Source organism: Panthera uncia, chromosome D2, assembly GCF_023721935.1.
Source record: "Panthera uncia isolate 11264 chromosome D2, Puncia_PCG_1.0, whole genome shotgun sequence".
In the NCBI taxonomy this organism is placed as follows: Eukaryota; Metazoa; Chordata; class Mammalia; order Carnivora; family Felidae; genus Panthera; species Panthera uncia.
Window position 1 is genome coordinate 56,598,413 of NC_064818.1, and position 14,029 is coordinate 56,612,441.

Below are 14,029 nucleotides of genomic sequence, written 5' to 3' on the forward strand. Positions count from 1 at the left end.
AAAGAAAGAAAGAAAGAAAGAAAGAAAGAAAGAAAGAAAGAAAGAAATATCTTTACAGAATAAAATAAAAAGGATTCTAGTCCTGGCTCTGACCATGACGCAAATACTGCCTGGTATCCTCAGCCCCTCCAGCTCTCCAGAGCAATTCATGGTTCTAACAACTTTAGGGGCCTTTTGTATAGCAACTAAATTAGATGGCAATCAACATTATTAATAGAAAGTATGCCTCCATAGGAGCCATTCTCGTGTTTTTCGATCTTCAAAATGATCTTAACAAAATGAACTGTGACAAGTGCTTCACAAGTAACTGGATGGAGGAGACAGTAGGAAAAAGGTGGTGGGAAGGTAGAGATGCCAGGGGGAGGAAGAAGCTGGGCCACCCTAGAATAAACTCAGCGTGCTCAGCCTCCAAATGCTGTCACCTCTTAAACGACCTACAGGGCTCCCAGGAACACGTATGTCAGGGCACAGTGGTCGTTGGAGTCCCGATTATTCAACATGCATTCCACAATATGCTGGCAAGCAGGAAAGCAGACAAGATTACACCCTATGTGATTCTCAGCGGAGCGCTGTCCTCACTCACCCGGATATGCTGGAGGTAGAGAGACAGGTCTCGGATAAAAGATTTGATCAATCTTTCTTGCATTCGGAAGTTCTTTTCTGTTTCTTCAAATGCTTCATCTTTTATCTGTTCACAGTAAACACGTGCTGTTAGCAGATTTGGATTCTCCCGCAACCTATCCTAGGGGCAAAAGCATCTTTCTTAAAAATATCTTTTGTCTAAATTTTAAACCTTTGAGGTTTCCCCGAATCACACTGAATTGAATCGAAACACCCCTGTGTGACCCTGAAAGATCTCCAAAATACACACGGGCCCTCTTACCCTCACAGCTTTGCTCTCTTCCTGTCCCTGGAGCCCACCATGTTTGTTCACCCTGGTGCCCTGGCTCGAGCTGTCACCTTGTCTGGTATGCCCTCCCCTCTCCCTATGCCAAACTACCTTCTTTCTTTGAGGTTTAGATTAAATCTCTTGCCAACGTGAAGCTCGCTCTCATGGAGGTCCTGTTTTAAGTACTACGGCATCCAGAAAACAAACTGCAAAACTTAACAGCTGACTGTTCTCTAGCTGCTGTTTTCCACTAATTGCACGCTGCATATATGGAAGAGTAGAATGAAGCCTGGTGACTTCAGATCCACTCTCAGCAACGTGCACGACCTGTTTACAAATTACTCAATTTCTCAGACTTTACGTTTCTTTATTTGTGTCGTGTGGTGTTGAACGATGGTGATCTCTTAAATCCCTTCTAGCTTCCTGTCTACAATTTTGTCTCCCCAAATAGATCATAAGCTCCTCACGGGGATCTAAAACCACATTAACTATGATATAGTGACCGATTTGGCCTGATTTGTCTTTGTACACATCGTAAGCAGCTCACCAAAGCACGGGTGAAGGTTGGGGGAGTGGGGTGGGTGGATTCACCTACCCAGTAGCTGCAGGGTCCTGTATCCACCAGCTGACAAATACTAAAAGAGGTACTAAGAGGGGAGTCATGCAATCGACACCATGCAGGCTGCCCTGGGGAACCTCAAAACTCTGCGAAGATGTGCCAAACCTTCAAGTGTGGGAATCTCACCTGTGGAGCAAAGCCAGTGAGGTGCTTCAGGTGACTGCTAACTCGGTTGGATTTCTTGATGATGGAGTGGATGTTCAGTTTGGAAATTTTCTCCATGAGGCTGTCTTCATCACCTTTTCGGTACTTGAGGACTAGGGAGTGAGTCAAGAAAGCCCTTCTCTGAGCATGGACAGACTACAAAACGAGCCACAAAATGAGATCAACAACCCAAACTAGAGCTAGTGCTTGTATTCAGTGAGCTCATAACCGACTACAGACAAAACATGAATAAAAATCACCATTGTGGACAGACGGGATAGTTGACAAAGCACAGAGAGAGACTGTGCAGACTAGGGGTGGTGAGGAGCAAAGGGAGCAGAAGGGTCAGGAGAAGAGTCTAAGATTTGGAGTCAAGGAAACTTGTGAGCTCAATGCCTGGGTCCATCATTTCATCAAGGTGTGGCCTTCCATAAATCATTTGACTTCTCTAAGCCTCACTTCCTTCTCCAATAAAATGTAGAAAGGAACGCTACTTGCTTTATAAGACCATCTTAAATGGTCTCCTGTACAAATGAGATGTATTATTTAAGTTTATTTATTTATTTTGAGACAGAGCAAGCAGGGTAAGGGCAGAGAGAGAGGGAGAGAGAGAATCCCAAGCAGGGTCTGCACTGTCAGCACAGAGCCCAATGCTCAAACTCACAAACTGTGAGATCATGACCTGAGCTGAAGTCGGACGCTTAACAGACTAAGTTACCCAAGCGCCCCAAAATGTATTTTTCATTTGAATGTTTATTCATTTTTGGGAGAGAGAGAGAGAGAGAGAGAGAGAGAGAGAGAGAATGAGAATGAGTGGGGGAGGGGCAGAAAGAGAGAGGGAGACACAGAATCTGAAGCAGGTCCAGGCTCCGAGCTGCCAGCACAGAGCCCCGATGCAGGGCTCAAACCCACAAACCTCAAGATCATGATCTGAGCCGAAGTCTGATGCTTAACCGACTGAGCCACCCAGGTGCCCCCTGAAATGTATTTTTTAAAGGTTTCATTTATTTTGAGAGAGAGAGAAAAAAAGAGAGCAAGTTGGGGAGGGGCAGAGAGAGCGAGAGAAAATCCTAAGCTGGCTCTGCGCTGTCAGCACGGAACCAGAAACAGGGCTCGATCTCACAGTTCATGAGATCATGACCTGAGCTGAAATCAAGAGTCAGATGCTTAACTGACTGAGCCAGCCAGGTGCCCCACAAATGAGATATTTATATCCTATTGTCTCACACAGTAAAAAGCTATACAGGAGTCATGTGATTAACTACCGTGTCATACCTTAGGCACAGTATCAAGAAAAGCCTGGAGATGCCAGAAGGGTTGCAAGAGAACTGGGAGGCACCACGAAGGCACACTTTATCGTTGCAGGAGATGAAGACGACATTACATTAGGAGATATGAACCAAGACAAAGGGCTAGATAGCCCAAGGGCTTGAACAGCACAGTCAACATTACATACCAGTGTGGGTGAGGAGGTGGAAGCAGAAGGCAGAGAAAGAGGTTATACTATCCATTCTTTGCGGATATGACTGACAAACCAGGTTAGCCTGGTCACCATGCATACTCATCGAGCATTCAAATTAGAGCCTCATAAGAGGTTTGATGAGAAAAGAAACGGTTTGCTTCGTTCCACATAATAAAGAATGCGCTGGGTGGTTTGGCAACTGGCCGCACAGTGCTGGGGGCGGGGCTCAGACCAGAGAGGAGTCACGTGACCCAGAGACGGGGCAAACGGGGGTTTCCTGGAAGAAGGTGAAAATTCCTGACCGAAGTGGAGGTAGTAAAACATCCGACCCGGCATATGCAGGAGGACAAATCTAGGCACGGGTGGAAAAGGATCGCCTTCAATGAGCTGCGAAGGGAATCACCGGTGCCTGCATAAGCCACTCTCCGATCAGTCTTCACATCCTTGGGGAAGACTTACTGCTCTACGCTTGATCACAGATGCCTTACTTCTGCTGCTCCACGGCTGTACTCTCCTTATGTTATTGCTTTCTTTTTCATATCCCATTTCCCCCAAGTTCTGCCACCATTTCTTCAAGCACAGCCCTGTTACCCACCCTCTGCCTTGCCCATCTCTGGTGAAGTAACAATTCTTCTGATTAGGAGAGCATTCTCAAGGGCATTCCTCCTTTTCGGCAAGTATGCTTTTCTTACCCAGGTCCTTTCGACGTTTATATTCATTAATGTTAACGTTGATCTCCTTGACTGCCAGGACTGCATTGGTTAAGGGCATTTTATCGGGGTGAGATTCGGGGGTGGAATTCAGCAACTCCATCAGCAGCAGTGGGTAGCGCATTACTCTCTGGACTGGCTTGATGAGGAAGGAGCCCAGGTTAATGTAATTTGTGCATCCCCTGTAAGAGAGGGTAAAACAGAGACTTTTAATCAACCGTCAATAATACGGGGTCTATTTTGTAGCAACGTGGATGCAACTGGAGAGTGTTATGCTAAGTGAAGTAAGTCATACAGAGAAGGACAGATACCATGTTTTCACTCTTATGTGCATCCTGAGAAACTTAACAGAAGACCATGGGGGGGGGAAGGAAAAAAAAAAAGAGAGGGAGAGAGCCAAACCATAAGAAACTCTTAAAAACTGAGAATAAACTGAGGGTTGATGGGGGGTGGGAGGGAGGGGAGGGTGGGTGATGGGTATTGAGGAGGGCACCTGTTGGGATGAGCCCTGGGTGTTGTAATGGAAACCAATTTGACAATACATTTCATATTAAAAAAAAATAATAATAATACAGGGCCTATTGGTGGTGTCTGTGATTCTTAAATAAAGATAGTTGTGTTCTCTCACCCTCCTTTCCAATTTCATGTTTTCAATGAAAATTTTCTGGGCACCTAATAAATACCAGGTACTGTTCTAGGTACTGAGGATTTAGCAGTGACCTGTCCTGGTGAAAGGAGACAGGCAACAAGCAAACATTACATGAAGTGTCATTTGGCGGGAAGAACTATGGAGAAAAATACAGCACAGCAGACCTATTCCTAGGTTTCTGTCTATAAAGGAAGAAAATAAAGAAATGAGCTTGTGCATCAAGGGCAAGGGACTTACCATTCTGTGTACAGGCTCCTACAGGGCGGCGGGCATGAAAAGAAAACAGACAGCTGCTTAGAGGTGATACTAATGCTAATTTTCAATTTCTCAGAATATATTAGTTCAACTAATGCCTTATCAGCTGGGCAGACAAAAATCACATGGCATAAAAGGAAAATTATGAATATCTGTGGAGGCATATCTAGTCCACTAGAAAGTTAGTAAGCCCCTAACTTCACTTTGATCTACTTAGACATACATTATATCCTTATAACCTACCTCTCTAACTCCAGGAGAATCTCACCTGAAGGTCAAGAATAAGTGAATTTGGTCTTCTTACCTACACTCTTGTTAATTTGGACCAAACTATCTTTCTGGCTGCTTCTTACCTGAACATGCTAATTTAACACTTTTGTATCTGTAGACACAAAGCAGGAAGCCACTTCAGATTTTCAAGGAAAAAGGGAGTAAGAAGAGCAAGTGACAGAAGAGGACTTTAGTTTTAAAATAAGATAGATGTTGGGGTGCCGGTTAAGCATCCAACTTCGGCTCAGGTCATGATCTCACAGCTCGTGGGTTCGAGCACCCGCACCAGGCGATGTGCTGACAGCTCAGAGCCTGGAGACTACTTTGGGTTCTGTGTCTCCCTCTCTCTCTGCCCCTCCCATGCTCACACTCTGTGTGTGTGTCTCTCTCTCTCAAAAATAAATAAACATAAAATAAATAAATAAATAAAATAAATAAGATAGGTGTCACAAGAAGTCTAGATGTATGCATGCAATGACTTCTACAAGGCAGAACTAAAGACTTATGATAGAAGTGAAGCAGACAAAACTCCTACTTGAGATCGGCCAAGGAGTCCTGAAGATGCTTCTGGATCTTCTCATCCTTCTCATAGATTTCCAGCAGTGAAATGGCCTCATCATGATTCTGGCAGTAGACCTTGTACGTTCCCTCAAGCTCATCCCGGTGATCAAGAAACACAGGCCCTTTGGAATATGCATAAACATACAGAGTGTTTAGTAACTTTCTTCTCAGTATCCTCAATGTAGAGTTTTATCACAATAAATAATAATGAGACTATCCATCCAATTTATAAGAAATTTCCATGAAACTGCTCAAAATTATATTTATTTAAAGCAAAATTTAAGAGGACCGTGTCATCACGTATTTATTTTTCAGAACACACACACACAGAACTGGTCCCGGAAACTGCCTCCAGTCCCCTTTCGGTCAGACACAGTAAGGTGTCTGCAAGGGTTCCCCATAAGTATGTGACCAGAACTGCAAGGGCCCCTCACTGTCTAAGATCCAGGAAAATCACCACAGTGGTGAAGACATTCTTCCACAGCAGCAGTTTCTAACCTTTTCTTTGCGCGTGAATTAAATACACAGGACTATAAATGAAGTTTATTACATTAAAATACTCTACAATATAGAAAAACCCGAATCTGTGATATAATGTGTACTTCTTTTTTTAAAAAATTTTTTTTAACGTTTATTTATTTTTGAGACAGAGAGAGACAGAGCATGAACGGGGGAGGGTCAGAGAGAGGGAGACACAGAATCTGAAACAGGCTCCAGGCTCTGAGCTGTCAGCACAGAGCCCGACGCGGGGCTCGAACTCACGGACCGCGAGATCATGACCTGAGCCGAAGTCGGCCGCTTAACCGACTGAGCCACCCAGGCGCCCATGTGTACTTCTTTATAAAACATTGAACAGCAAAATGTAGCTATAAATCTAATAATCCCCATAACTGCTCTTCCTCTGCCCCTCTTCCTTGGTCCTTCCTGTTTCAGCCTGTACGGCTCCACCAAGTCCTCTGGCCCCATGCTCCTCTCTTGAAACATGATCCCACTTACGGCTTCCCTGGTAACTATTTCTACCAGCTGCTCTGGGCAGAAAGCCTTCTGTGGAACCCCATCACTTTCTTTACAGTGTCACCTCTGTTCCCTCTATGTGCTGTCCTATGGAACTGTCCATTCATGGACAGGTGAGTTTTCATTTATATTAAATCTGTGTCTTTAATTACTGCTCCTTTCTGCAAAAGAAATTCGACTTTCTCATAAACCTCCCACTCATGCCACCCTCTTCCGGGCAGTCTCCCTTCCGTCTATTTCTACAGTTCAGAAGGCACAGCAGCAGAATGGCTGGCTGCCTTCCTGACCTTCAGGGCCACTTTGGAAGCCCTGAGCCACCCAAGTCTCTATTTCCAATATCTGCCTGTCTTCTTCTCTTCCGTCATTCCTTTATGCCCCTGTCCCTATGACATTCCTAGAACCTTCATGCTCACACTACTGCGGATGCACACTTCTCCATTCAGTGCTTCTCAACCTCCCTGATAGGCACTATTCTACATCAATTACCAACTAGCAAAGCTACACCCTAATTTCCAGGGTCCTTCAAACTGTGTCACAACCCATAAATGGGTCATGCAATCCACTTTGTGGGTCATGATCAGCACTTTGAAGAAATAAAATGGAATAAAAAGAAAATATCAAGAAACACTGGACATATAGTCAAAGCACAGACATAACATACACACACACACACACACACGAATCCTGGGTCATTATGCAGAAGATTTCTTTCTGTGGGACATGCTTAAAATGAACATTAACATTGTCGCACTCATCAGCTAAAAGCCCTCAGGCACTTTCCCTTTCCTTCTGGAGGGCAAAGCCCTGATTCTGTTCCTATGTCCATTTCTCTCCCAGGTGAGTCAGGTAAACACTGCCTTGTCTAAGCCAACATTATGATCCCATTCTCCTTTCCAGTATCAGTTTAGTCATATGTGTGTGACCCAGCTCTGGTGAATGAGAAATAAAAAGAAATCTGACAGGTGAGCCCTGGGAAAGTCTGGCTCACTCTCAAATAACAGAGGGCTATTTTCCTTCCGCTAGATGTTGTCATGTGTGTAGTGGGATGGCTAGAAATGTGGTGGCATCTTGTGACTATGATGCCAGGAAAACAGCAAAATGATAGGATGTTCCTTCCCATGTGGTACCAGAGCCGGTCTATACGAGCAACAGAATACGGCAGAAATGACGGTATGTCATATCCAGGATCAGCTTAGAGAAGACATTGTGAAGCTCCCATCTTGAGCTTTCTCTGCCTCTTGGGTCACTCACTGGGGAAATCCAGCTGCCATGTCATGATGACAGCCCACAGAGAGGCTCACAGGGTAAGGAACTAGGGCCTGAAGGGATGAGTGAGCTGCCTTGCAAGTGGATCTTTGAGCCCCAGATGACAGCAGTCCAGGCCAACAACTTGACTCCAACCTCATGAGACCCTGAGCCAGAACTACCCTGCTAAGCCACTCTGGGATTTCCTCAGCCACAGGCTCTGTGAGATAATACACGTTTCTTATTTAAGGCTGCTAAGTTTTGGTATAATTTGTCACACAGCAATAGATAATACAGTTCCCTCGTTTATTAAAAGTAGATCGCTGTTTTTCAAACATTTTTTTGACAATGACCCACATGCATAAAAACATTTTAAATCATGACTCATGTACTTATATGTAGAATTGAAATAAGAAGTAAGTTTCAAAAACCTGTAGCTATGCTTATTATTTATAGTACACTCTGGTATTTTCTATTTTATTTTATTGAAAAAAGTATGCTGGGTGCAACTTACTGTACTGATCTCATGACCCACTAATGGTCTACAACCGTCAGTCTAGAAAACATCAGACCAGGTGACATCTAAAATATCTTCTATTGCTAACATCCTGTGTCACATCAAAGCAGGGGGCCAAATAACCTCTGAACTAAGTAACTGAAACTTCATTTTCCTAGCAAAGCTTCATTTTCCCATTTAGTACCAGCGAAACTACTTCACCCCCTACTTTCTATCCATGAAGTTTAAAAAAAAAAAAAAAGGGGGGGGGGGAAGCTGCTTCTGAAGCAATGGCAGGAGCTCATACCTACAGCATCGCTGATTTCCAGGTCAGCCAATAACTGCTTTGAGACCTTAATCACCATCTGCATATTTCCAAAAAGTCCTTCAAAATCAATGTTTGGTATCTGAGAAAGGGAAACAAAACGTAAAAACGCATGGAAATGAAATTAATGACATATCATTCATATTAGGAACATCTCTTCAAGGATGGTACAAAATTGTTCAAGGTCATCTTCACTCAATGTCACAAAGTTCCCAGAATAAGAATGCGCCAACATTTAGTGTCACTTGTCCTTAAGCCAATTACTCTCTGCTTTACTCCCCTCCTCCACTACCTTAGTAAAATGACTACTACCAATTTGGTCCATAATTACGTTGGGATACAAATTTCCATCCAGTACCCAAAATCTGATGGCAGTGCCCACTTCCTATACTAGTTCTTAGGAGTGAATGCTCCAGAAGTACAAACTCAAGCAAAGCCCTGATGGCCAAGTAAGTAACAGTAAGGACAGTAAATCCCCAGGGTGCTGTTAACTGGTTTTTCCTATCTCCAGCATCTAGACAAGTACCTGGCACATACACCACAGTCAGGGTTTCCTGAATACACCCTGTACAGTCAGGTGCTGGAGGCTGTAACCCCTCATCCCCAGACCGTATTATATTATTATACAACCTTCCCAATAAAGTGACAACCCAGACTTCCTGGAAGTGTTTTCAGCAGGAAACGTCCTGGGAGCTACTGCAGTAAGTCTGGTAAGTTAACGGTGGACTTGAGAAGGGACAGGTGCTGAAAGGGTAGGTCGACAACACAGGTATGTTGGGACCCTTGAATTAAGGGCGGCAGCAGCAGCCACAGACTTTATTTGAAACCCAGTAACTCTTGTGGGGAAAGCGTCCATATCCTAATGCTCCAGGCTTGGAGAATCACATTCAAGGTAAAGCAAACTTGCTCCCACAGTTCCCACCTGTGCCTGCTGCAGAGGCACCATGATGTGCTCAATGCACATTTCCAGATCCCGAATGTAGTCTCTTTCCGTCTGCAGAAGTTCTTCTATCACCTTGGCTCTCTTCTCCAGCATCCTCTGCTCTGGGTTTTCGGTGTACACAGACCCAGGAGGGGCCACCGGTGATGAGGACTGGGAGGAGAGGAGCGTCATTTCTAGAACGGAAGACAGAACCGGTCAGCAGCTCTGGGTGTTGAAAGCAAGACTCTTCAACAGTTTAGGCTGAACAGAAAACATTCCTTGAGAACCAAAGTCTCACACCTGTCAACCATCAGGAGTTCCGGTCACACGTCCGTTCTAATCATGAACAGATGAAGGGCTGAGAACTTCTCTCATCTGGGTGATAACATTTCTAGAATTTGTCCTAGAAAGGAGTAGCTGGCCCATTTTAGGGCCAACCTAAACCTCTTGGGAAAGAGGTTGAGAGAGGTGCAGTTCTCAAAAAGAATTGCTTTCACTTAATTAGGTATAAAACCCAATGCATGAGGTCAGCAGCAGAAATACCAATCTGGAAGTTAAAAATATTGATACAGCAAATTAAAAAGAATATTATGGGGAACATAACAATGCCAACTAAGGAGAAGACAAGAGTTAGATAGGAATTACCGAGAGACTGTAGGGCCTACCATACTCCAGTCACTGTGATAGAGGATTAACATATACAATGAAATATACAAAAATATTTAGATTCTCCATATCAACACATTAATGAAGACTGGAGTACCCTGTTACATCAAATGCCCTAGAAAATACAAAGGTACTAGAAAGATGAAGTTCTTTTTAATGGTATCATGAATCAAAAGAACCCGTATAGAACCATACTTCATGATCTAAAAATTAAAACAACTATGTACCCTGTCATTAGCTTTTGCAATAACCTATTCGTTAGATACAGATGATGAGAGTTATTTATAAAGATGGGATGGCATTTGTTCATTTAAAATAAACATTAAATACGAAAATAAACAACTGAAAACAATTCCACCACCGAAGCAACCTCTGCTCAGTTTATTTCAAATTTCTTAAGATCCACTTTAAAAAACCTACAAATTTGGTAAGTAAATATACTAGTCTGAGTGTGATCACAAGAATATATTTACCAGATCTGAGACGCAAAACACCTTAGTGCTTATACTACTTACGGAAAACTAGGCTTTCACATCAGACTTTAATCTCCAAAAATCTTCCCCACTGCCCCTTCTCTAAGAATTTAGGAATTCCAATGTTTAAAAAAGAAGGCACCCAGTTTCTAATTGTACTCGGTTTCCAAAAACAATTCTCCACTAAAAAAAACAACAACCCCCCCTCCCAAAAAAACAGAATTCTTTGGAGAAATGGATAACTGCAAGACTGAGGCAAAGGAAGTACAGATGAACCTGAAACATCTAATGGCAGAAAGTAAGAAAGTGCTCAATAAAATGATGGAGGCATTTCAAAAAGGCAAGGAGCCAGCTTGAAGTGGCTCCTATTGGCCAAATCTGGTACAATCTGAGTATCAAATAAGCACAGCAATGGACTGTCCATTAATACTAAAATAAGAATCCAAGAGTTCATATTGATAACATATAAGTACACAAATAAGTGGGGCAGAAGATTTTTTCTTATGGTATAATGTCAACTAATAAATACAGAAGAAATGATGGGAACTAGAAAATCATCATTTTGCAATATCAGAATAAAATTTGGTCCAGGCACAAATCATCAACGGAGACTTCTGGTGTTGGTGGTGAGTCTGATGATGATCAGGATATTTGCAAAGTTTTTAGTTAGTTATGACAAATCACTTATTAATTACAAAAATGAAAAATAGTGACTCTATATGGTGGAGAAAGGGAGAGTATAATAGCTGAGTAATCAAAATTCACATCACCAATAAGGGACAAAGAGACATCATGTTTCTTCGTTTGTCATATCTAGAAACAACACAGTATCTCTTACGTGGTATCCCAGTCAAAAATGCATATTCTGAGGGGTGTCTGGGCGGCTCAGTAGGTTAAGTGTCCAGGTTCTTGATTTTGGCTCAGGTCATAATCTCACAGTTCCTGAGATCAAGCCCTGCAATGGGCTCTGTGCTGACAGTGGGGAGCCTGCTTGGGATTCTCTCCTCTTTCTGCCCCTCCCTGTGTGCTGCTCTCTCTCAAAATAAATAAAAAACATTAAAAAAATCTGAAACAAATCTTGAGGAAAGATCAGACAAACCCAAACCGAGGATTTGCATTTTTCAAAATGTCATGTTTGAAAGACAAAGAGGGACACCTGGCTGGCTCAGTTGGTGGAGCATGCGACTCTTGATCTTGAGGTCATGATTTCGAGCCCCACATTGGGGGTACAGTTTACCCCCCCAAAAAAAAGAAAAGAAAAAGAAAGAAAAAGGAAGCCTGAGAGACAGTTCTCGATCAAAGATAACTGAGGAGGGGTGCCTGGATGGCTGAGTTGGTTAAGCATCCAAATTTGGCTCTAGTCATGATCTTGCAATTGAGCTCAGGTCATGATTTTGTGGCTCATGAGTTTGAGCCCTGCGTTGGGTTCTGTGCTGACAGCTCAGAGCCTGGAGCCTGTTTTGAATTCCGTGTTTCCCTCTCTCTCTGCCCCTCCCCTCCTCATGCTCTGTCTCTTTCAAAAAAAAAAATAAATAAACATTAAAACAAAATTAAAGGGGCGCCCAGGTGGCTGGGTCAGTTGAGTGTCCGACTTCGGCTCGGGTCAGGTCTCATGGTTCATGGGTTTGAGCACATCGGGCTCTGTGCTGACACCTCAGAGCCTGGAGCCTACTTCAGATTCTGTATCCCCCTCTCTCTCTGCCCTTCCCCCACTCATGCTGTCTCTCTCTCTCAAGAATAAACATTAAACAATTTTTTTAAATTAAAGAAAAAGATAACTGAGGAGATGACAAATAAATGCCATGTGTGATTCTGAACTGAATCCTGATCTGGAGAACAAATTGGTACAAAGGACATTACTAGGACAATAGATGGAAGTTGAAATCTAGACTGTAAATTAGATAAATTATCAAATCAGTGAAAAATTTCCTAAAATGGTAAATCTATGTAGGACATCCATGGTTCATACAAAATACACACTGAAGCTTATGAAAGGACATGATGTATGCAACCTATACTCAGAAAAGTGTGTGTGTGCGTGTGTGTGTGTGTGTGTGTGTGTGTGTGTAGAGAGAGAAAAAATGAATACAAAAACACAGCAAAATGTTAAACACTGGTGCATATGAATAAAGGATACACAGGAGGTTCTTTGCGCTACCGCAATAATCTGTAAAGTTTGTTTTTCAAAATAAAGTTTTAAAAAAAGACACAATAGAAAAATATTTTTCTTGACTTTTTTTGGTAGAATGAATGACAAAATTTCAAGCATAACTCTCATTTCACTTGAGTGCTAAATCATTGAAATCCTAAATTAATTATATATTTTCAATAGCCTTGTTTTACACTTTTTATGCAATTTCAAGCAATAGAATCTCAGTCTCAGTTATGGTTTCATAAGTGGCAAGTTGAGAAGAGAAACTCGTTTTTAAAATTTGTTATCTTTAGCAAAGGAAAACAACCAACAAAACTAAAAGGTAACCAACGGAATGGGAAAAGATATTTGCAAATGACATATCGGACAAAGGGCTAGATTACAAAATCTATAAAGAGCTCACCAAACTCCACACCGAAAAACAAATAACCCAGTGAAGAAATGGGCAGAAAACATGAATAGACACTTCTCTAAAGAAGACATCCGGATGGCCAACAGGCACATGAAAAGATGCTCAACGTTGCTCCTCATCAGGGAAATACAAATCAAAACCACATTCAGATATCACCTCACGCCAATCAGAGTGGCCAAAATGAAGAAATCAGGAGACTATAGATGCTGGAGAGGATGTGGAGAAACGGGAACCCTCTTGCACTGCTGGTGGGAATGCAAATTGGTGCAGCCACTCTGGAAAACAGTGTGGAGGTTCCTCAGAAAATTGAAAATAGACCTACCCTATGACCCAGCAATAGCACTGCTAGGAATTTACCCAAGGGATACAGGAGTACTGATGCATAGGGGCACTTGTACCCCAATGTTTATAGCAGCACTCTCAACAATAGCCAAATTATGGAAAGAGCCTAAATGTCCATCAACTGATGAATGGATATAGAAATTGTGGTTTATATACACAATGGAGTACTACGTGGCAATGAGAAAGAATGAAATATGGCCCTTTGTAGCAACATGGATGGAACTGGAGAGTGTGATGCTAAGTGAAATAAGCCATACAGAGAAAGACAGATACCATATGTTTTCACTCTTAGGTGGATCCTGAGAAACTTAACAGAAACCCATGGGGGAGAGGAAGAAAAGAAAAAAAAAAAAAAGAGGTTAGAGTGGAAGAGAGCCAAAGCATAAGAGACTCTTAAAAACTGAGAACAAACTGAGGGTTGGG

The 14,029-nt window shown here is 42.6% G+C and overlaps 1 protein-coding gene across 3 annotated transcripts in view; it reads right to left on the reverse strand.

Moving 5' to 3' along the window:
• The window catches only part of DNMBP (dynamin binding protein), a 117,602-nt gene that overhangs the window by 16,268 nt on the left and 87,305 nt on the right, over positions 1 to 14,029 (reverse strand). For all 3 annotated transcript variants that reach the window (XM_049645564.1, XM_049645565.1, XM_049645566.1), the window contains 7 exons: positions 9,562 to 9,755; positions 8,622 to 8,721; positions 5,534 to 5,681; positions 4,711 to 4,728; positions 3,807 to 4,006; positions 1,635 to 1,765; positions 584 to 688 (listed from right to left, as the gene is read on the reverse strand). In XM_049645564.1, the coding sequence (XP_049501521.1) occupies positions 584 to 688; positions 1,635 to 1,765; positions 3,807 to 4,006; positions 4,711 to 4,728; positions 5,534 to 5,681; positions 8,622 to 8,721; positions 9,562 to 9,755 (896 nt within the window). The remainder of the gene's footprint in view (positions 1 to 583; positions 689 to 1,634; positions 1,766 to 3,806; positions 4,007 to 4,710; positions 4,729 to 5,533; positions 5,682 to 8,621; positions 8,722 to 9,561; positions 9,756 to 14,029) is intronic.